Genomic DNA, 21,958 nt, shown 5'->3' on the forward strand with positions numbered 1-21,958 from the left:
TCACAACCCTGAGATCATGACCTAAGCCGAAATCAAGAGTCAGATACTTAACCAACTGAGTCACCCAGGAAGTCTGATGAACACATTTCTTAAGAGATATAAGTGGTCAAAACTGATAGAAGAAAAAATAAAAAGTCTGACTAGCCATATGTCAATTAAAGAAACATAATACTAAAGAAATCGAAAATGTAATTTCAAATCTGCCCACAGGGGATCCCTGGGTGGTTCAGCGGTTTGGTGCCTGCCTTTGGTCCAGGGCGCGACCCTGGAGTCCCGGGATCGAGTCCCGCAGTCGGGCTCCCTACATGGAGCCTGCTTCTCCCTCCTCCTGTGTCTCTGCCTCTCTGTCTTTCTCTCTCTGTATCATAAATGAATAAATAAATCTTTAAAAAAAATAAAATAAAATAAAAATAAATAAATAAAATCTGCCCACAAAAAGACTCCAATCCCAAATGGTTTCAATATTAAATTCTATTAGACATTTAAGACATAATACATATCCCATACAAACACCGGGAAACAGGAAAGGAGGAAAATTTCCCAACTCTTTCTACGGGGCCAGTATTACTATCTTTTTTTTTTTTTTTTTTTTTTTAATTTATTTATGATAGTCACAGAGAGAGAGAGAGGCAGAGACACAGGCAGAGGGAGAAACAGGCTCCATGCACCGGGAGCCTGACGTGGGATTCGATTTCAGGTCTCCAGGATCGTGCCCTGGGCCAAAGGCAGGCGTTAAACCGCTGCACCACCCAGGGATCCCCCAGTATTACTATCTAAACCAAAGACACTCTAAGAAAAGAAAACTACAGAATTATATCCTTTGTAAACACAGACACAAAAAATGTGTAACACTGTATTAGCAAATCAAAATTTTACTCCAAGAATGCAAGATAGTTTAACAGTTTAAAATCAATCAGCACAATTCACCATGTTAACAGAATAAATAAGAAAAAAATGATTATCAATAGATGCAGAAGAAACATTTGAAAAGTTAAACACACATTCATTAAAATAAATAAATAAACACATATTCATGATAAAAACTCTAGGAGTAGAAGGGAACTTCCTCAGCCTGATAAAGAGCATCTACAAAAAGCAAAAGATTGCTTTCCCCTCTAAGTAGGGAACAGGGCAAAGATTTGAGCTCTCGACACTTTTATTCAACATTGACCTAGAGGTTTTGGTTGATGTAATAAGAAATGAAAACGAAATAAAAGAAAGTGAAAAGGAAGGAAAAAAGTCTGTCATTGTTTACTCACTGTACAAATAAATAAATCCCAGAAGAAATCACGTACATAGAAAATTTCCAGATATCTACAAAGACTCTTCTAGAACTAGTAACTGAATTTAACACGGTCACAGGATATAAACATATAAACATATAAAAATTATTTCTAGGGCAGCCCCGGTGGCTCAGCAGTTTAGCACCGCCTTCAGCCCAGGGCATGATCCTGGAGACCCAGGATGGAGTCCCATGTCAGGCTCCCTGCATGGAGCCTGCTTCTCCCTCTCCCTCTACCTGTGTTGCTGCCTCTCTTTCTCTCTGTGTCTCTCATGAATAAATAAATAAATCTTTAAAAAAATTATTTCTACTTATATAAGTTAGTAATGAACAATTAGAAAATGAAATAAAAAAATGCATTCATAAGAACATTAAGAAACATGAAACCCAGGGATCAATTTAATAAAATATATGAAAACTCTGTATACTGAAAACTACAAAATGGCTGAGAGAAATGTCAAAGATCTAAATAAATGGAGAGAGGCCATATACATGAATTAGAAGACCAAAATAGTAAATATGTCAGTTCTATTCAAATTATCCTATGGAATCCATTTAATCTCAATCAAAATCCAAAAAGCTTCTTTTTGTAGAAATTACCAAGCTGATTCTAAAATTATAGGATATGTAATGGACCTAGAATAGCCAAAACAATGTTGAAAAGAATAAAAGGGACTTGCCTTACCAGGTTTTAAGATTTAATATAACTACAGTTACCAAAACAAAACAAAAATCCACAGTGACCAAGACAGTGTAGTATTTTTTTTAAGATTTTTTTATTTATTAATTTTAGAGATGGATGGCAGGGAGAAATGGAGGCAGAGGGACAAGCAGACTCTGTGCTGAGTGCAAAGCCCACCTGAGGGCTCGATCCTACAACCCTGAGATCATGACCTAAACCAAGAGTCGGGACACTCAACTGACTGAGCCACCCAGGCACCTTGACAATGTAGTATTAGCATTAGGAAAGACACATAGATCAATGGAATAGAAGAGAGTCCAGAAATATACAAATATATTATCAATTTGATCAAATTTCTTAAAAGGTGCCACAATAACTGAATTTTCAAACAAATGGTGCCAGAACAGCTGGGTAACCATTATAGGGAAAAAATGAACCTTGACCCTTATTTCATACCACAGACAAATTTTAACTCAAAATGGATCACAAGACTAAGTGTAAAAGTTAAATTTCTAGAAGAAAACAGGCGAAAATCTTTAGGACTTTGGGGTAAGCAGACTTCTTTCTTTCTTTCTTTCTTTCTTTCTTTCTTTCTTTCTTTCCTTCCTTCCTTCCTTCCTTCTTTCGAGAGAATGCATGAGCAGGGGGAGGGACAACGGGAGAGGGAGAGAGAGAGAATCTCAAGCAGGCTCAGTGCAGAGCCTAACACAGGGCTCAGTCTCACGACCCTGAGATCATTAAGTGAGCTGAAATCAAGAGTTGGTCCTTAATTGACTAAACCACCCAAGAACCCTTTTCTGTTTTTTGTTTTTTAAGATTTATGTATTTATTTGAGAAAGTAAGTGGGGGAGGCGGCAGGGGTAGAAGGAGACAGAGAGACAATCCCAAGGAAATTCCACACTCAGCACAGAGCCTGAGGCAGGACTCAGTCTCACAACCTTGAGATCATGTCCTGAGTAGAATCAAGAGTATGAAGCTTAACAGACTGTGCCACACAGGCACCCTTCTTCTTCTTTTTTTTTTTTTTAAGTGTATTTATTTTTGCAATCTTTACACCCAACGTGGGGCTCAAATCCATGACTCCAAGACTAAGAATGACACACTCTTCCAACCAAGCCAGCCAGGTGCCCCTAGACAAAGACTTATTGCACACAAAAATCTTGGGCATAAAGAAAAATCTGACAAATTCTGCACTTTGAACCATACTGTTAAGGAAATGAGAAGCCAAGCCATGAATTAGAATAAATATTTGCAACACATATACCTGACAAAAGACTTGTATCCAGAATATATAAAGACATCAAACAACTAAATAATAGGATAAACTATATGACATTGGTAAATGATTTGAACATTTCCCAAAAGAAGATATACAAATTAGCACATTAAAAGATGTTTAACATAATTCTTTCTTTTCTTTTCTTTTCTTTTTTTTAAAGAGAGAGAGAGCTTGTGTGGGCACAAGTTCATGCACAAACATGAGGAGGAGAGGCAGGCAGAAAGAAAATCTTAAGCAGGCTTCATGTCCAGTGCAGAGCCTGACCAGGGGCTCCATCACATGACCCTAAGATCATGACCTGAATGCAAATCAAGAGTCCCATGCTTAACCAACTGAGCCACCCAGGTATCCCTAACATCATTCTTCATATAGCAAATGCAAATTAAAACCACAATTAGGGATCCCTGGGTGGCTCAGTGGTTTAGTGCCTGCCTTTGGCCCAAGGCCTGATCCTGGAGTCCCAGGATCGAGTCCCGTGTCAGGTTCCCTGCATGGAGCCTGCTTCTCCCTTTGCCTGTGTCTCTGCCTTTCTCTCTCTCTCTCTCTCTCTGTCTCTCATGAATAAATAAATAAATAATCTTAAAAAAAAATAAATTTCATTGTCACAGGGGCACCCGGGTCGCTCAGTTGGTTAAGCTTCCGACTCTGGTCATGATCTCAGGGTCATAGGATCAAGCCCCACCTCAGGCTCTGTGCCCAGCATGGAGTCTGCTTGTCTCTCTCTCCCCTCCCCAAATAAATAAATTAATTAAATCTTTAGAAAAAAAGTCATTACATACATACTATTAGGGCTAAAACTAAAAAGATGGACAATATTAAGTATTGACAAGAATGTGGAGAAATTGGATCTCACCACTACTGGCAGGAATATGAAATGAAAAAAAAGGAATATGAAATGAGACAGTCACTCTGGAAAACTGTTTAGCAGTTCTAATAAAGTCATATCTACTTTTGAGCCAACAATTTCATTCCTAAGTTTTTACCCAAGAGAAATGAAAACATATGTCCACAATGAGACCTGCACGAGAATTTTCATAGCAGCTTCATTCATACTGGCCCCAAAATGGAAAGAAAACATTCATAAATTGGTGAATAGCTACACTGTGGTACATCTGTACCATGGAATAGTACTGAGCAATAGCAGGGAACAAACCTCTAATATACACCAGGATCTGAATGAATCTCAAAAGCATTAGCCTCAACAAAAGAAGCCAGACACAAAAGAGTACATACTGGGTGATTCTCATTACAAGAAATTCTAGAACAGGCGAAACTAATCCAGAGTGACAGAATTAGGAGATTAATAGCTGCCTGGGGCTGTGAGTGAGACAGGAGGATTTAACTACAAAAAGGCATAAGGGGATAAAAAGGACAGGAGGGAAATTTTAGGTGATAGAAATGTCCTGTATCTTACTTATGGTGACTGTTACACATGAATATATGTCAAAACTCACTGAATTGTACACTTCAAATGGGTGCACTTTATTTTACGTAAATTATACCTTAATAAAGTCAATTAAATAAAAACTCCTAGAAACAAAAGAATCTGGTAAGACAGCCACTTATAAAATTAATACACAAAAACAAATAGGTAATTAGCAGATATAGTGGAAGATTCCTTTCACAAAAATAGTTGAAACTAAATATTTTAATAAGAAGCATGCAGGAAGTTTATGACAAAAATGGCAAAACCCTCCTAAGGATCATAAAAGAATATCTGATTAGAAAGACTACTGTAGTAGCTTCCTGGCTGGTCTCTGCTTTTTCCAGAGGGATCTACTCAAACCTAAGTCAGAGCATAGCATTCCTCTACTCAGAACCACCACTTAGAAAGAAATCCAAGATATTTACCCTTGTCTAAAAGGGTTGCAAGGTCTCCTTTCCTCCCACCCTCTGCCCACCCCCAGCGCTAACCTCATTGGTCTTGATGTCCCCCAAAGGGCCAGTTCACTCCCAGTGGCCCTTGTTTCAGGAACACTCCTCACTCACATCTTCACACAACCTGTTTCCCAACATTATACAAGTCTTTGCTTTGGTGCCACGTCATCAGAGGTTATCTGGACAATCCCATCTGCAGGGTGGGGAGGAGTCATTGTATCACTACAGTTAACTATAGCTCACTGGCTAGTGTCAGAGAAACTATCATAGGAGGCATGGTTTAGAAACTAGCAGAAAGGATTCAAAGGAGACATGAGAGTTATCTTCTAATACTGAAGGGCAGTTATGTAGAAGAAACAGAATTCTTTCAAGTCATTCCAATAGACAAGTCCTCCTGACCGATGGCTAGCACGTAAGCCCCCAAAGGGCAAGGACTCTGTTTTGTTCACCTCAGTGTCCCTAGCACAGAGTATATGGTGCTAAATGGCATATGGCTCAATCAGTATTTATTGAATGAATATTCAGAGTGGTTCTGAAAAGCAAAGCAGACCAATAGACGAGACTTTAGGAAGCCAGATTTTAGCTCAATATAAAAAACAGTTTTTTAGGGGATCCCTGGGTGGCGCAGTGGTTTGGCGCTTGCCTTTGGCCCAGGGCGCGATTCTGGAGACCTGGGATCGAGTCCCACATCAGGCTCCCGGTGCATGGAGCCTGCTTCTCCCTCTGCCTGTGTCTCTGCCTCTCTCTCTGTCTCTCTGTGACTATCATAAATAAATAAAAATTAAAAAAAAAAATTAAAAAAAAAAATTAAAAAAAAAAAAACAAAAAAAAAAAACAGTTTTTTAGGGGTGCCTAGGTGGCTCAGTCAGTTAAGCATATGACTTCAGCTAAGGTCATGATCTCAGAATCCTGGGATTGAGCCCCAGGTCAGGCTCCCTGCTCAGTGGGGAGTCTGCTTCTCCCTCTCCCTCCGCCTGCTGCTCTGCCTGCTTGTTTTTTGTTTGTTTGTTTGTTTGTTTTTAAGATTTTATTTATTTATTTATTCATGAGAGACACACAGAGAGAGAGGCAGAGACACAGGCAGAGGGAGAAGCAGGCTCCCTATAAGGAGCCTGACCTGGGACTCGATCCCCGGTCTCCTGGGTCACATCCTAGGCTGAAGGCGGCGCTAAACCCGCTAAACCGATGAGCCACCCAGGCTGCCCTGCTCTGCCTGCTTGTGATCTCTCTCTCTCTGTCGAAAGAAGAAAGGAAGGAAGGAAGGAAGGAAGGAAGGAAGGAAGGAAGGAAGGAAGGAAGGAAGGAAGGAAGAAGAAAGAAAGAAAAAGAAAGAAGAGAGAGAGAGAGAGAGAGAGAGAGAGAGAAAGAAAGAAAGAAAGAAAGAGAAAAAGAAGAGAGAGAGAGAGAAAGAAAGAAAGAAAGAAAGAAAGAAAGAAAGAAAGAAAGAAAAAGAAAGAGAGAAAGGAAAGGAAAGGAAAGGAAAGGAAAGGAAAGGAAAGGAAAGGAAAGGAAAGGAAAGGAAAGGAAGAAAATCTTTAAAAAAAAAAAAAAAGCAGGGATCCCTGGGTGGCACAGCGGTTCGGCGCCTGCCTTTGGCCCAGGGCGCGATCCTGGAGACCCGGGATCGAATCCCATATCGGGCTCCTGGTGCATGGACCCTGCTTCTCCCTCTGCCTATGTCTCTGCCTCTCTCTCTCTCTCTGTGACTATCACAAATAAATAATAAAAATAAAAAAAAATATTAAAAAAAAAAAGCAGCTTTTTAAAAATGACTTAATGGGGTTTCTTGAGCTCAGGTGTCCTGATCTAGTGCCTTCATATCTACAGGCAAGCGAACTGAAGGAGGTTTGGTAAGTATTAAGTCAGCAGTTATCAAACTGCTTGTCTCAAACTGTTAGTGGGTTCCAAAATCAATTTAGTAGGTCACAACTAGGATCTAAAGAAGGCAAAATAGAATTTAAAATATTAGCGCTTACTGCAAGTAGGAAGAATTCCTTCATGAATCTTTTGCTTCAGATAGAAAGACTATACAGATTCACAAATGTATGTGTACTGGCCAATGACCTAAAATACATTTCTTACCACAGGCTTTAGTAAAACAAATGGAGAAGTACTGGGTTAAACGGTTCCAACAACAGAATTTGCCCCCTCACCCCACCCCTCAAAATGAGTTCTATATTTCTGTTGGAGTGGAGGCAAATGCCACTGATATAGGAGGAATGTACTTGGGGAGAGATGGGACTGCATGATTTTAGGAATTTATATTTTTTTCTTTATATTCATCTACCTTTTCCAAGGTGATTATCTTTTTAAAAGCAAGTTAAGTAGTTTTAAATAAAATATATATGGGGATCCCTGGGTGGCGCAGCGGTTTGGCGCCTGCCTTTGGCCCAGGGCGCGATCCTGGAGACCCAGGATCGAATCCCACATCAGGCTCCCGGTGCATGGAGCCTGCTTCTCCCTCCGCCTGTGTCTCTGCCTCTCTCTCTTTCTCTCTGTATGACTATCATAAATAAATAAAATTTAAAAAAAATTTAAAAAAAATAAAATAAAATATATATGTAATATTTTTTAAAATAGAAATTTTAAATGGAGGTGAGATCATTTCTATATATTTACGCTTAACACCATTTGTCCTGAAATCCAAGGCAAAAACAAAACAACAACAACAACAACAAAAAATAGGGAAACAAATGATTTATATAGTGCTCACACATTTCCCCAGTAAAAATGAGCATCTTTCTGGCACTGACTTCTAGGAGGAACTTGTCATGTGAATCCTTGTTTAAGGACGCTAAATATCATCACAGACAATATTTGGACTAATACAATATATTTCCTTTTTTTTTAAAGATTTATTTATTTATTTATGACAGACATAGAGAGAGAGAGAGAGGCAGAGACACAGGAGGAGGGAGAAGCAGGCTCCATGCTGGGAGCCTGACGTGGGACTCGATCTGGGACTCCAGAATTGCGCCCTGGGCCAAAGGCAGGCGCTAAACCGCTGAGCCACCCAGGGATTCCCCTACAATATATTTCCTAATTGGTCTCCTGGCTTTTTATCTTTCTCCATTCAATCTACCCTGAAGTATGCTATCTTTCTAGATTATGCAGCTTAAAATTCTTTAAGTCTCCTGACTACCAGATAAAGTCCCTGTATCTATGAATGGATTCAATACTCTTTGGGACTCTGCATCTGCCAATCTCTGCATGCTCATCTCGTACCACCTACCTCGCCTCCCGTCCTTAGGCTACATGCCAATTCCCGGGCACATAGTACCTTTCATGTCACCTAGCTTTTGTACATATTGCTCCTGTCCTATAGTAAAACCATCCTTCTCAATCTGAGAAGCTCTTACTCTTCCTTCAGAGTCAGCTCAAATAGTGCCCCCCTTAGGAAGCCTTCCTTGACTTCCCTGGACTGATGTTAACTTCCGTTTCCTACACACTCCACTATACCATACTCATATACTTCATGGCAATTACTGGACTGCATCTGTCTATTTTAATGTATGTTTCCCTGTGACACTGTAATATCCATTTGAGTAGAAATTATTTCTATGTGTATGGCTAGCCTTAGTTTATTATTTTTTTTAAAGATTTTATTTATTTACTCATGAGAGACACACACAGAGAGAGGCAGAGACACAGGCAGAGGGAGAAACAGGCTCCATGCAGGGAGCCCGATGTGGGACTCGATCCTGGGACTCCAGGATCACACCCTGGGCCGAAGGCAAGAGCTAAACCACTGAGCCACCCAGGGATCCCCCTAGCCTTGGTTTAATATTTGGTATGTTGGAGGCATTCTATCAAGATCCTCACCAGTGTTCTTACTGAACTAAGGTTCTTTACATGACTTTCCCTGTATGTTGCCTCCAAAGTCAAGGACATCCAATAACGAATTTAATGTAAACATTCCATTCAAACTAATAATAGGCTTTAGTACCCTGTTCTTTGGAATTTGATCTTGACATGGGGCTCAAGCTGATCAGCCATCAACCTTTCTCATGTCTCCACTATACTCTATATAACTTTACTGTGACACCTATAACACTAATTTGTGTATCTGTCTTTTCCTGCAAACTCTTTGAAGCCAGGTAGAGTCATAGTCATTTTCATTTTTTTAATCTCTATTTTTATGGCACAGAGTCTGGTCTATAATTTGTTCTCAGTAGAAGATTGTTGGTGATAAAATATGTCTGTTTTGGTCTAAAATCTAGCATCTGAATAGAATATTCCGGGATCCCTGGGTGGCGCAGCGGTTTGGTGCCTGCCTTTGGCCCAGGGCGTGATCCTGGAGACCCGGGATCAAGTCCCACGTCAGGCTCCCGGTGCATGGAGCCTGCTTCTCCCTCTGCCTGTGTCTCTGCCTCTCTCTCTCTCTCTCTGTATGACTATCATAAATTAAAAATAAAAATAAAAATAAAAAGAATATTCCAGTAAAGTCAGCGACAAAAAAGGATGCCCACTAATACCACTAGTACTTAACACTGTTCTAGAGACATTAGTCAAGGCAATTAACTTGAGAAAGAAACTAGAAAAAGGACTACTGGAAAAAGAGGTAGAACTATCATCATATGCAGGTAATATGATTGTATGACTGGAAAATGCAAGATATTCAATCGCAAAATGACCACAAACTAGAAGAGGGGGAAAGAGGTTGTGAATTAATATCAGAAATCAGCAATTTTCATATATACCAAAAAAATCCACATTAGGTAAGCAATTTAATGGGATAAAAGACTCCCATTTACAATAGCATCAAAATGATAAAATACCTAGAAACAAATTTAACAAGTGTATAAAATTCATATGAAGAAAACCAAGGATGGGGACGCCTGGGTAGCTCGCCAGTTAAGTGGCTGCCTTAGGCCCAGGGCCTGATCCTGGAGACCCCGGGATTGAGTCCTGCATCAGGCTTCCTGCATGGAGCCTGCTTCTCCCTCTGCCTCTGCCTATGTCTCTGCCCCTCTCTCTCTCTCTGTCTCTCATGAATAAATAAATAAAATCTTAAAAAAAAGAAAGAAAGAAAGAAAGAAAGAAAGAAAGAAAGAAAGAAAGAAAGAAAGAAAACCAAGGATGTAAGAGAAGACTATGGAAAGCCAAGACTTTTGAATTGGAAGATTCAACATATTGGGTGTCAGTTCTTCCTAAGATATGTTATCATAACATGACCATATAAAAACACCAGCAGGTTATTTTAAGATCAATACAAGTTGCTACCAAGGTTTTATGGAAAAATAAATAGACAAGAATAGCTAGTTGAATTATGAAAAAGAAGAACAAAGAGAAGGAATTAGCACCAACATCTTTCTAATTATACTTCTACAGTAATTAAAACCATGATGCTGGTGATAAAGAAAAAGACCAATGCAGTATATTGAAAATCCATAAATAAATAAAATTAAAAAAAAAAAAAATTTTTTTTAAAATGGGATCCCTGGGTGGCGCAGCGGTTTGGCGCCTGCCTTTGGCCCAGGGCGCGATCCTGGAGACCCGGGATCGAATCCCACGTCGGGCTCCCGGTGCATGGAGCCTGCTTCTCCCTCTGCCTATATCTCTGCCTCTCTCTCTCTCACTGTGTGCCTATCATAAATAAATAAAATTAAAAAAAAAAAAATTTGAAAATCCAGACATACACTCTAGTATTGGTGGGAATTTAATAGATGATGAACTTATGGTAAAAAAAAAAAAAAATGAGCAGTTTAATAAGTGGCACTGGGGCAATTTTAGCTTTCAAAAAAAAAAAAAAAAAAAGCTGGATTTGCACTTCCCATCTCATACCAGGATAAATTCCATATGGATCAAAGATTTAAGTGTTACCACAAAGCCTTAGAAGTTCTAAGAGAAAATATGGGAGACTCTATAAACTCTGAGTGGGAAGGGCCTGTGACTCAATATGCAGAAGCCATTAAAAAACAAACAAACATTTGATTATATAAAAATGAAATAAAATCCTGCATGGCCAAAAAATAACCACGAGCCAAGGCAAAAGACATGTGATGCGGCAAAAAAGTCTAACAGAGAAAAGGGTCATCTCTACTGAGCTTCTAAGAAATTGGCAAGTAAAAGAACAATAATCCTAAGACAAAATGAGACAAAGGACAGTTCCCAGGAAAAGAAACATAAATGTCCCTTATCATATGAAAGGTATATTTAACCTTGGTCATAAAAATATAAACACACATTAAAGCCACACTGATGTATTGTTGAGCATCCAACTTGTACTTTTGGCTCAGGTTACGATCTCATGGGTTGTAAGATCAAGCCCCACATGGAACCTCTGCTTAAGCTTCTCTCTCTCCCTCCCTTTGCCCCTCCCCCATTCACATGCTCACTTTCTCTCTAATAAATATATAAAGTCTTTTAAAAAAAAGAATGTGGGAAAACAGGTACCCTCAATCATTACTGGTAGGAATATAAATTAGTACGACTCCATGGAGGCCAAATCAGCAACAGTTCTCAAAATTACAAATACGTATATTTTCTGACCAAGATATTTCACTTCTGGAAATTTATCCTACAGGTTTGCTGGTACATGATCAAAATGACACACATGGGACATCTGGGTGGCTCAGCGATTGAGCATCTGTCTTTGGCTCAGGGCATGATCCCCGGACCAGGGATTGAGTCCTGCATTGGGCTCCCTGTGAGGAGCCTGCTTCTCCCTCTGTCTCTGCCTCTCTCTGTGTGTCTCTCATGAATAAATAAATAAAATGTTTTTTTAAAAAATGACACATGTACATGGTCATTCACTGAAGAACCCTCTGTGATAGTGAAGGATCAGAAAAAAGTCCATGAACAGGGGATAGTTATCTGGAAGGATGGCTATGATGCACAGTTAAATTTTTTAAAAAGTAAGAAATAGAGCTTGCGTGTGTGTATGTGTGTGTGTGTGTGCACAAAGGAAAAATAAGCAGAAAGTCTGAGCCAGACTAACAAGAAACAGAACAGTGGTTTTGAGTTGTGAGATGGAATCTAGGGGACAGGAAACAAGAATGGGATAAAGGCTTCAGATGGTATACTTTCAAATATTTTCAGCTCTGAATAATAAAAATATATTCAAAACCAAAAATTTTTAAAGTTTGTCAAACAAGTGGGTAAATATTAACGAGTCTCACATTTAACCAAACCTAGGTTGTAATTCACGATTACGGCATTTTGGAAGCTCTCAGAGTAATGATATTCTGCTTCTTTCCTTAAATCAAGATTCATGTGCTAAGTGAACAAGGGACAAGTTGACATTCCATTATGAAAAGTCGTGAAGTGGTATTTCTTGGGGGAGAGAGAGAAAAGGAACCCAGCCACTTCCAGGTAAATGAACAGCTACTCTATTGCAACTGCTCATCTGGTTAATGGCCTGAACACCATGATGATGGCAGGAAAGGGAAGGAAGGAAAAGATGCAAAATACATAAATGGAAATAAATCCATGGGTCTTGATGGCCAGCTGAAAAATCCTGCCACATATGTTCAGAAGGCCCCACTACTGTCACTAAGTGTTTGTTAGTATCACTAACAGAAATTAGGAAGTCAGGAGGAAAGAACTGGTTTAGGGGAAAAAGAATGGCTTTGGTTTTAGCACATCATGTGAGAGTTGAGTGGAAAATTGGGAAGCAATGGCCATAGGGCCACTGGAAACACTGATCTGAAGTTCAAAGGTAAGTCAGATCTGAAGACAGAGAAGTAGAAGATATCTTCAAAGACAGACAGAGGAACTCATAGGAAGCATGGCTGAGATGAGAACCTACAGGACCTTGACCCTCGACTATGGAGCAAGATGGGGAAAAGAAGCCAGTGTTACAGAGACTTACAGGGAGAATCTGGAGAGCGTGTATGGCGACCGTTATCCACGGTGGGCAGTTTCAAGAAGCAGTGAGGTCAACCCAATGAGAAATAACAAGAGCCACTGAAAATAATAACAGTAGCAAAATATATTGTCTTCTTTAATCTTCACACAGGATAAACCTATCCAGTAGGTGGTACGGTTCTCCCTATTGGACAGAAAAGGGTATTAACCCAGACGTGTGATTCCAAAGCTTCAGGATGTAACTGCTGAGCTGTACCTCTGCACAACTGTCAGAAGAGCTGGAACATCTGACACTAGCTCTACCACTCAATTAACTCTATGTCCACAGACTTTACCTTTCTAGGCTTCATTTCCTTCTATGCCAATTGAGTGAACTGGTCTAGATCATCTGTAGCTCTTATGTTATAGGAATCTTTGAACGAGGTCGAATGGAAGAGATACATACACAAGACACGCAATGAATTAAAAATTTAGCAATAAGTGAACAGGGAGATCTGGCCAAGAAAATCGGAATGTTGAATGTTTTATACAATAACTTTTCAAGCAATAAATCCATATGCTAATATATAAAAATCTATCATTGCAAAACTTGACTTTCTACTATCTGTATATTTAAGTTAGGTATAATATCAAGAATTAAAATTGCTCATACCTGAAAATTTATGAACGCTGCTCTTGAAACCCTGCTATGTCAATTGAGTGGAGTAAAAAAGGGAAGATTCCAAGTCAAACACACTCTGTATGTGAAGGATATCCTGCAGAGAGAGCAAATAGCTATTTATAATGTATTTTTGTAATAAGAGACAGCAGCATCTGCTAAGGTACTTACTAGATACTTACTTAAACTACATGGCAGCCTGTATCAGGTACCACTTTTTAGCAGGTAAAAATAGATAATTGGCAGAGATGATGAATTAACAGAAATAAAAATAAATTTGCTTATTTTTTAGTGAAATCTTAATATTAAAATCTGTGAGAAGTGATTTCTGATATTAAGATGGGGTATGGCAAATTGCAAGCAGACATACTTTTTAACTTTGACAATAAAATAAATTTCTTAAGACGTCAGCTGTTCAAAGGCAGACCAGTAGATGAGGTACCACAACAGCAAGACATGTCATATTACCCTTTTCCTGCAAGTGGCATTAATACGATTTGCAAGAAAACCAAACAGAAGAGCTTTAAAGACTCAACTTGAAAAATTCGACATTTCTTAAAAACTGTATGGTTGCGGGAAGTGGGAAAAAAAAAAATCCTACCACATATGTTCAGAAAGCCCTACTGTAGTCATCCAGATCTTTTATAACTTATTCAATTTGCCAGATTGTACCAGAATGTACCACAATTTGTGATATCAGCTGTAACAACTTGTTAAAAATTTTTCAGTTTTCCAACCGTTTTTAATTACCAAAAAAAAAAAAAAAATCTGTTTGATATTTTCTTCATTGACCATGAAGTTTTGTTAATCAAAGACAGTGTGAGGCTTTATGCCCAGAGGCAGTGGAAAATGAATTTGATGCTTTTTAAACCAATCAGTTAAGCTCAGAATTCTCGCCAAAAATTTCTGGACTAAAGTAATGGAATCACTTTTTAAGGTAATGTGTATTTTTTTCTGATTATAAGAGTATTATATTCTTACAGAAAATCTAGATAATACAGGCCAGTAGAAGGAAAAAACAAACTGACATAATTTTTAAATGAGTATCCTAAAAACAGCACCAGGGAGAGGAGAACTGTTCAAATATATTTAAACTAGTAAAACAATTGCATCAACTACCCACTCATGAGGAGGTCTGAATTCTGGCAACTTGAACCATTCAAAACATTGTTGCTGGAGGCATACAAAGATTTTTGAGCAGAAAACTGTAGTTGGGGGAATGAAATAAATAATTTTTGAGAACAGCTCCTTGTTATACTAAAAGCTCATCCATTACCTAGCCCCACTTAGCTAGGAGGGCACTCAGCAAAGGGTACTTACTGTGATAGCTTTAGCTTCACTATTTCAACAATGGTACTTTAACAGCACACTAACTAGTACTGGGTCTGTACAGTAGCAAGCAAAAGTTAATTCTGTGGCTGTTTAAGAAAAGTGATTTCAGAACATAGTCTGTGCCCGAAGTAGTTTTTAGATACCGATGACATGTCATTTTTAGGGATAACCACCACGTTCTACCCTAGCAGATATTTTTTTTAAACAAAATTTTTAAAGTAGATTCCACACTCAACATGGGGCTTGAACTTGCTACCCTGAGATCAGGAGTGAGTCGCATGCTCTACTGACCGAGCCAGCCAGGCGCTCCTACCCTAGCAGATGCTAGTTTGTGTATTAACCTCCCTTTTGGAAAATTAAAGAATACATTTCCCAGACTCCTTTACGGTTAAGTTTCCCCATGTGAAATAGGGTCCATCCATCAAATGTTCTTCTGTGAGATTTGGAAGACCAAAATGAGGCAGAGACCATCGTTCTGCTGCTTAGGCATTAATGCCGGCAAGTACATTTATGGAAACAATGGATTTTCCTGCAGCAGCCTTCCAGTGTCCAGAGCTTCATGGCTATTCAGAGACAAATTTGGTGGAGACAACCATCACCAGTTGGTGGGTGTTGAGGGGCAGTTTCAGGGTAGCAATTTCTTGACCTTTGAACTAGCCATGTCATGTGGAACGCAACAGTGCCAGTGGTAGCCTCCTGATTCCCTCCCTTGGGGGGGCCTGTTTGGCAGTCTGGTTCTGGGAATGATTCTTCCTGGCCCTTCCAGTGATTCTGTAAGCACTCAATTCCCTTTAGTAAACGAATGAAAACACTGGAGTGGTGTCTTCTTCCTGTAACGAGTCCCGGATGACATATTAAACATCATTTGCCTCAAAATTTAAGCAGACGTGTAAGTAGTCTGTCTGTGAGCAGCAGAACTGGTCAGTGTGCGGGCATACAGGCTCTGGAATCAGACTATCCAGGTGCAAATTCTGGCTGTGCCACACACTAACTAGATAACATGGGAAATTAACCTTCTAGAGCCTCAGTTTCCCCATCTATAAAACGGAATAATAGAAATACCTCCTAGAGCTACAGGACAGAGTAAATGAGAAAATCGTCTAGGTAAAGAGTTCTGACAACAGTGCTTGACTTATTACAAGCCCCTGATAGATGTAGCTATTATTATGGTAATAATAATAATAATTATCATCACTATTATTAATTGCACAGACCACTTTAAAACACGTCTTTAAAAAAAAAAAAAAAAAACACGTCTTTAGGTTCGCCGGGGAAGATGGTGGATGACAAGGATTCTCTGCCCAAGCTTAAGAACCTGTCATTCCTCAAGAACCAGCTGGAACACCTGCAGCAGTGTGTGGAAGAAGTCAGCAGCGGGATGAGGCAGGATGGCTTGCTCTTGTCCTCCCCATTCCTCAATGGCTTCTTAGCTGGCTATGTGGTGGCCAAACTGAGGGCATCAGCAGTATTGGGCTTTGCTGTGGGTACCTGCACTGGCATCTATGCAGCCCAGGCATATGCCGTGCCCAATGTGAAAAAGACAGTGAGGGACTATCTTCAGTCACTGCAAAAGGGGCCTGACTAGCTCTGGATCCCATGGGGGAGAAAGGATGAGCACCTCTGGCCTGCAGGTAGAGGCCTTTCAACCACAGACACCATATTTGGCTTCCCGACCTATCACCCTTTTGCTATCTCCAACTTGCCCACAGCCTTCATCCTTGCTTTCCTTCCTACAGAGAGTAAACGGCAGCTTATCAGCCAGCAGTTTGGATGCCCCTCCTTAACCCCATGGGACTGACCCCAAAACTGTGGCTTCTAGAGCCACCAGCCCCTTTCTTTTCCATCCCTGACTGGAGTTTGCTGCTGACTCTGATTCTCAGTATACTCTCTAGCAGTGTGCCACAGCTCCTCCCTCCAGGGAGCTGGCTCCATATGGATTTTCCCCAAACTTGATACAATTCCCACTGCCCCCTTGCTAGCTACACAGGCCACCCAGGGTCTGGTTTGGGCATGAGTGTAGAGGGCGGGGGTATGCCAGGGCTGGGCCGTCCCAGGTAGGCCCGCTGGACCCTGATGCTACTCCTATCCACTGCCTTGTATGGTGCCCACACCCCATTGCTGGCACTGTGCCATGTGAACGGCAAAGTGCCCTTCTGGCCCTCCTTGGCTGTGCTGCTGACCGAGTTGACCAAACTACTGTTGTGCGCCTTCTCCCTTTTGGTGGGCTGGAAGGCATGGCCCCAGGGGGCCCCACCATGGCGCCAGGCGGCCCCATTTGCACTATCAGCCCTACTCTACAGAGCTACAACAACCTAGTGATCTATCTTCAACGTTATATGGGCCCCAGCACCTACCAGGTGCTGAGCAATCTCAAGACTGGAAGCATGGTCCTGTTCTACTGCCTCTGTCTCCGGCACCGCCTCTCTGCACGTCAGGGCTTAGCACTGTTGCTGCTGATGGTGGCAGGGGCTTGTTATGCAACTGGTGGCCTCCGGGACCCTGGGAACACCCTTCCTGGATCCCCATTAGCAGTTGCTGCTGGCCCCATGCCCCTGCATATCACTCCACTGGGACTGCTGCTTCTCATCCTGTATTGCCTCATCTCAGGCCTCTCGTCCGTGTACACAGAACTGCTCATGAAGCAACAGCCCCTAGCACTTCAGAACCTCTTCCTCTACACTTTTGGTGTGCTCCTAAATCTAGGTCTGCATGCAGGTGGCGGCCCTGGCCTGGGCCTCCTGGAGGGTTTCTCAGGATGGGCAGCGCTTGTGGTACTGAGCCAAGCAGTAAATGGACTGCTCATGTCAGCTGTCATGAAGCACGGCAGCAGCATCACACGCCTGTTTGTTGTGTCCTGCTCACTTGTGGTCAATGCCATGTTCTCAGCAGCCCTGCTGCAGCTGTAGCTTACAGCTGCCACACTGCTCATTGGTCTGGTTGTGCACCTGTATTATGGCAACTGCTAGCCCCTGACCACCTCCACCTGGACTCCTGACCCTGAAGGTTGGCCACCATCAGAGCCACCTCCCAGGCCTTCCAACCCTTCCTCAGCAGCCAGCCCTGTAACAAGTGCCTTGTGACAAAAGGTGGGGAAGTGAGAGCAGCCAGTTAGTCTCTGGAAGTAGGTAAATGAAGGGTTACCCCAGGAGACTGAGCTTAATTAAAGAAATTTAACTTCCAAATGTTCGTTCACACTAAGGAATTGGGGGAGCACCCATACCTCAGCCTAAAAATGACCCCATCCCCATTGGAGGAAACTCCCTGCCTCATCCTGCATGAATGCAGTTGTTTCAAGTGGGGTGTGGGCAACAGTTGGCTCCTTGCCTCCTGTGGTCACCCCAGCAGACCCATTGCCCCCAGGCCTGGTGACAGCTATTCCACCCCAGTTTTGGTACATGAATCTCCCATTAGAGACATTCACCCCCGCACCATAATGCAAAAAAAAAAAAAAAAAAAACCCTATTGCTACCCAGGCCTCTCTTCCAAGCTCCCCTGGCTCCAGCAGCACCCGGAGACAATGCCCCCTGCTCCCTCCACAGTGCTGTTCTCCATATCCACCCAGCTTTGTTCTGGAAACTCCAAAGAGGGCTGGAGCTTGACTCATCTCAGGGAATGTTGCCCCTGGGCCCTGACTTAAGGTTATACTCCTGATCTCTCTGCTCACCCCAAGGGCCCTCTCAAAGCCCACTGCCCCCTCTACAACTCCTAGGAGGTACCATTCTTCTCACTCTGGGCCCTGCCCCTGCCTAGCAGTGTCCTAGCTCTCAACAGCTTAGGGAAGCTCTACACAGAGTAACCTGGAACCAGGCACAGGGCAATTTGATATAATTCAATCAGTGTCTCTATGTAAGCAATAAGGTCTTAACAAAGTATTCTGGGGTGCAGGTTGTTCCTGCAATTGAAAAAAAAAAGTCTTTGAGTAGAAAATGTAAACATTTTATAATTTTACTATCACACATTTTCTTGTAGCCAGTAAAATGCTAACTTATACAAAAGTGGATGCAGAAGAAAATCTGACTGGGCCCATCATATTTGTATGCTCAGATCAGAGAGAGTGATCTTTTCAAAACCACAGTATACATGAAGATAGCAAAGCTCCATTCCAGCTGGCCAACTAGTTAAGGTTACTCTAACTAGCTATTATAGACCTCACCCTAAGAAAGAGTTACCCTTTAGAAACCGATATTGCCATATTCCCATTTCAAATGCTACTCCGTTAATTATGCTCTAGGAACCAGGGTGTTTGCTATTCGGATTTTTTTTTTTTTCAGCTTCATTAAGCTATAACTAACAAAACTGTAAGATACTTAAAGTGTACATCGTGATGATCTGATACACGTATACACTGTGAAAGGGGTCCCTCCATCTAGTTAATTAACACATCCGTCACCTCACTCACATATTTATTGTTGGTTTGGGTTTTGGTGTGTTTTTTTTGTTGGTTGTTTTGTTTCTGTGAGAACATTTAAGTTCTACTCTCTTAGCAAATTTCAATTACACAGTACAGTGATATCAACTATAGTTACCATGTTATACATTAGATCTTCAGACCTTATTCACCTTACAGCTGAAAGTTAGTGCACTTTTACCAACCTCTATTTCCTCCACCCTCCAGCCCTTCACAACTTTTCTAGTCAGTTTCTATGAATTTCACTTTGTTTTTGAAATTCCACATATAAGTGATAACAGGTAGTATCTGTCTTTCTCTCACTGGCTTACTTTACTTAGCATAACGCCCTCAGGGTCTGTCCATGTTGTTGCAAATCAAAGGATTTCTTTCTTTCTCATGGCTGAATATTATTCCACTATATACATCTCCCTCATATCTTCTTTACCCATCCATCCCTTAACAGATGGCTGTTTTTTGTTACTCAGATTTTTTTAGTGTTATCACTGAGACACCTGGGTGGCTCAGTCGGTTAAGTGTCCAAACTCTTAGTTTCCGCTCATGTCATGATCTCAGGATCCTGAGATAGAGCCCAATGTTGGGCTCTACGTTCAGCAGAGGATCTGCTTGAGATTCTCTCTCTCTCTCTCTCTCCCTCTTCCTCTGCCCCTCTCACTTGTGCTCTCTCCCAAATAAAAAAATAAATCTCTTTAAAAAATAAATAAATAAATAAATAAATATTTTTAAGATGTTATCAAAGAGGACATTTTATGAGAATAAGATCTGTACTCTCCATAAGATTTGCAATCTGAAAGTTAAAATGTTAGTGTCTAGGCTTAGAATATTATTCTAGTGCACATATTAAGAAAGTCTTAGAGAAAGTTATGGCCTTGTTTGGTTTGGTGGTATCTTCTGATGATGGCAAATACATTGTAGATTTTGAAATAAAGCTTCCCCCAAATATTCTGAAACCATAAGGACCTTATATTGCACCTTATCCAATGGAAGCAAGTGAGAAAGGGAACCAAAGAGGATACAACCAAAGAGAATCCTTGTCAGGATCCCTGGGTGGCTCAGAGGTTTGGCACCTGCCCTCAGCCCAGGGCATGATCCTGGAGTCCCGGGATCGGGTCCCACATCGGGTTCCCTGCATGGAGCCTGCTTCTCCCTCTGCCTGTGTCTCTGCCTCCCCCCTCTCTCTCTGTGTTTCTCATGAATAAATAAATAAAATCTTGAAAACAAAAAACAAAGTTACTTATCATACCCTCGATAGCTCCAATGCTGCTGAAAGCCAAGGACTCAATAGCAATAGAGGCTGTCTGAAGGGTTAGAAAAACAATGGAAAGAGAGCAACTTCAACCTCTGATTCAATAATTGCTTTTCCACTGTTCTGAACTCCATATAGCTATACATGCTTTCTTTGCCTATCTTTTTACAGCAACAATCTTTTATTCTATTTTTGTGAGAAGGGCAGATACTCAAACCAAAAGGTAAAAAATATTCATTCGATACATAATTATTGAGCACCAACTTTGTGCCAGGCTCTGTGTGGCTCTGGGAAAGGTCAGTGCTCTGAACACCTCAGTGTCTGTAAGGAAAGAGAAAGAGTCAGAGAAAGAGAGACAGAGAGGAAGAGAGAAGCTTTTAAAGAAAGTTACACTACAATGAAGAAAATACTCCTAGCATAAGAGAACTCTGAAACCAAGGAAGCAAATGACTGTGTCTAGAAGTGTCCAGAACTTTCCAAAGGCAGTAACAATTGAGTGGGTCTTATAGCATGAGTAAAAAGTTCATTCAGGAAAAAAGAGGACAAAAGGGCATCCCCCGATGGCCCAGCGGTTTAGCACCGCCTTCAGCCTAGGGCGTGATCCTGGAGACCTGGGATCCAGTCCCATGTCAGGCTCCTTGCATGGAGCCTGCTTCTCCCTCTGCCTGTGTCTCTGCCTCTCTCCCTCTGTGTCTCTCATGAATAAATAAATAAAATCTTAAAAAAAAAAAAAAAAAAAGAGGACAAAAGGCATTCCAGATACAGCACCAAGAGCAAAGGCACAGGTGGGTCTCAAGCAGCATGACTTCTTCAGGGATGATAGAGTTTGCTGTGGCTAGAGACATGAGGTCTATGGAAGGTTATGAGAAGAGAAAAAGAAAAAAAGTATGTAGGCACCAGACCCTGAAGTCCCTCCACTTTTGCAGGTTTGGGGCACTTTTAAGGATTTCTTTTTTTTTTTTTTTTAAGATTTTATTTATTTATTCATAAGACACACACACATACAGAGAGAGAGAGAGAGAGAGGCAGAGATAGGCAGAGGGAGCAGTGGGCTCCGTGCAGGGAGCCCGACGTGGGACTCGATCCTGGGTCTCCAGGATCAGGCCCTGGGCTAAAGGCGGACCTAAACCACTGAGCCACCTGGGCTGCCCACTTTTAAGGATTTTAAGAGTGATACTATTATAGATCTACCAGTGACTGCGTGACTTAGTCAAGTTACTTAACTCTCCGCATCAGTTTCTTCCTTGTAAAATGAGGATATTGACTGGTAAGAGGCTCTAAGGAAGTCTGTTAAAAAGATTAAATAAGAGAATAGCAATTAAGAAATAAATTAAGATAAATAGCAATAAGCACATAAAGATGTGTTTAACATCATTGGTCATTA

The 21,958-nt window shown here is 41.1% G+C and overlaps 3 protein-coding genes and 1 pseudogene across 4 annotated transcripts in view; 3 read left to right on the forward strand and 1 right to left on the reverse strand.

Moving 5' to 3' along the window:
* Nucleotides 1-11,678, forward strand: part of ZBTB8OS (zinc finger and BTB domain containing 8 opposite strand) — an 87,167-nt gene extending 75,489 nt beyond the window's left edge. The window contains exon 7 of the mRNA XM_072750379.1: nucleotides 11,648-11,678. Within this exon, the coding sequence (XP_072606480.1) occupies nucleotides 11,648-11,663 (16 nt within the window). The 3' untranslated portion in view covers nucleotides 11,664-11,678. The remainder of the gene's footprint in view (nucleotides 1-11,647) is intronic.
* ZBTB8A (zinc finger and BTB domain containing 8A) overlaps nucleotides 1-21,958 on the reverse strand; it is a 69,344-nt gene that overhangs the window by 41,956 nt on the left and 5,430 nt on the right. Inside the window, exon 2 of one of the 2 annotated variants that reach the window (XM_072750367.1) lies at nucleotides 13,583-13,685. The exons of the other annotated variant lie outside the window; for it this stretch is intronic. The gene's annotated coding sequence lies outside the window, so the exon portion shown is untranslated. The remainder of the gene's footprint in view (nucleotides 1-13,582; nucleotides 13,686-21,958) is intronic. 2 annotated transcript variants of the gene reach the window in all.
* On the forward strand, nucleotides 16,197-16,605 carry LOC112931800 (SLC35A4 upstream open reading frame protein-like). Its single transcript, XM_072750383.1, has one exon. The coding sequence runs from the start codon at nucleotides 16,197-16,199 to the stop codon at nucleotides 16,503-16,505; it is 309 nt and encodes a 102-aa protein (XP_072606484.1). The 3' UTR covers nucleotides 16,506-16,605.
* LOC112931799 (probable UDP-sugar transporter protein SLC35A4) lies at nucleotides 16,931-17,886 on the forward strand (annotated as a pseudogene).

The sequence above is a fragment of the Vulpes vulpes genome, chromosome 2 (genome assembly GCF_048418805.1).
Source record: "Vulpes vulpes isolate BD-2025 chromosome 2, VulVul3, whole genome shotgun sequence".
Taxonomy (NCBI): domain Eukaryota; kingdom Metazoa; phylum Chordata; class Mammalia; order Carnivora; family Canidae; genus Vulpes; species Vulpes vulpes.

Bases quoted from the DNA above. Each gene is read 5' to 3' on its own strand.
- LOC112931800 (XM_072750383.1), top strand. From the start codon at position 16,197: ATGGTGGATGACAAGGATTCTCTGCCCAAGCTTAAGAACCTGTCATTC.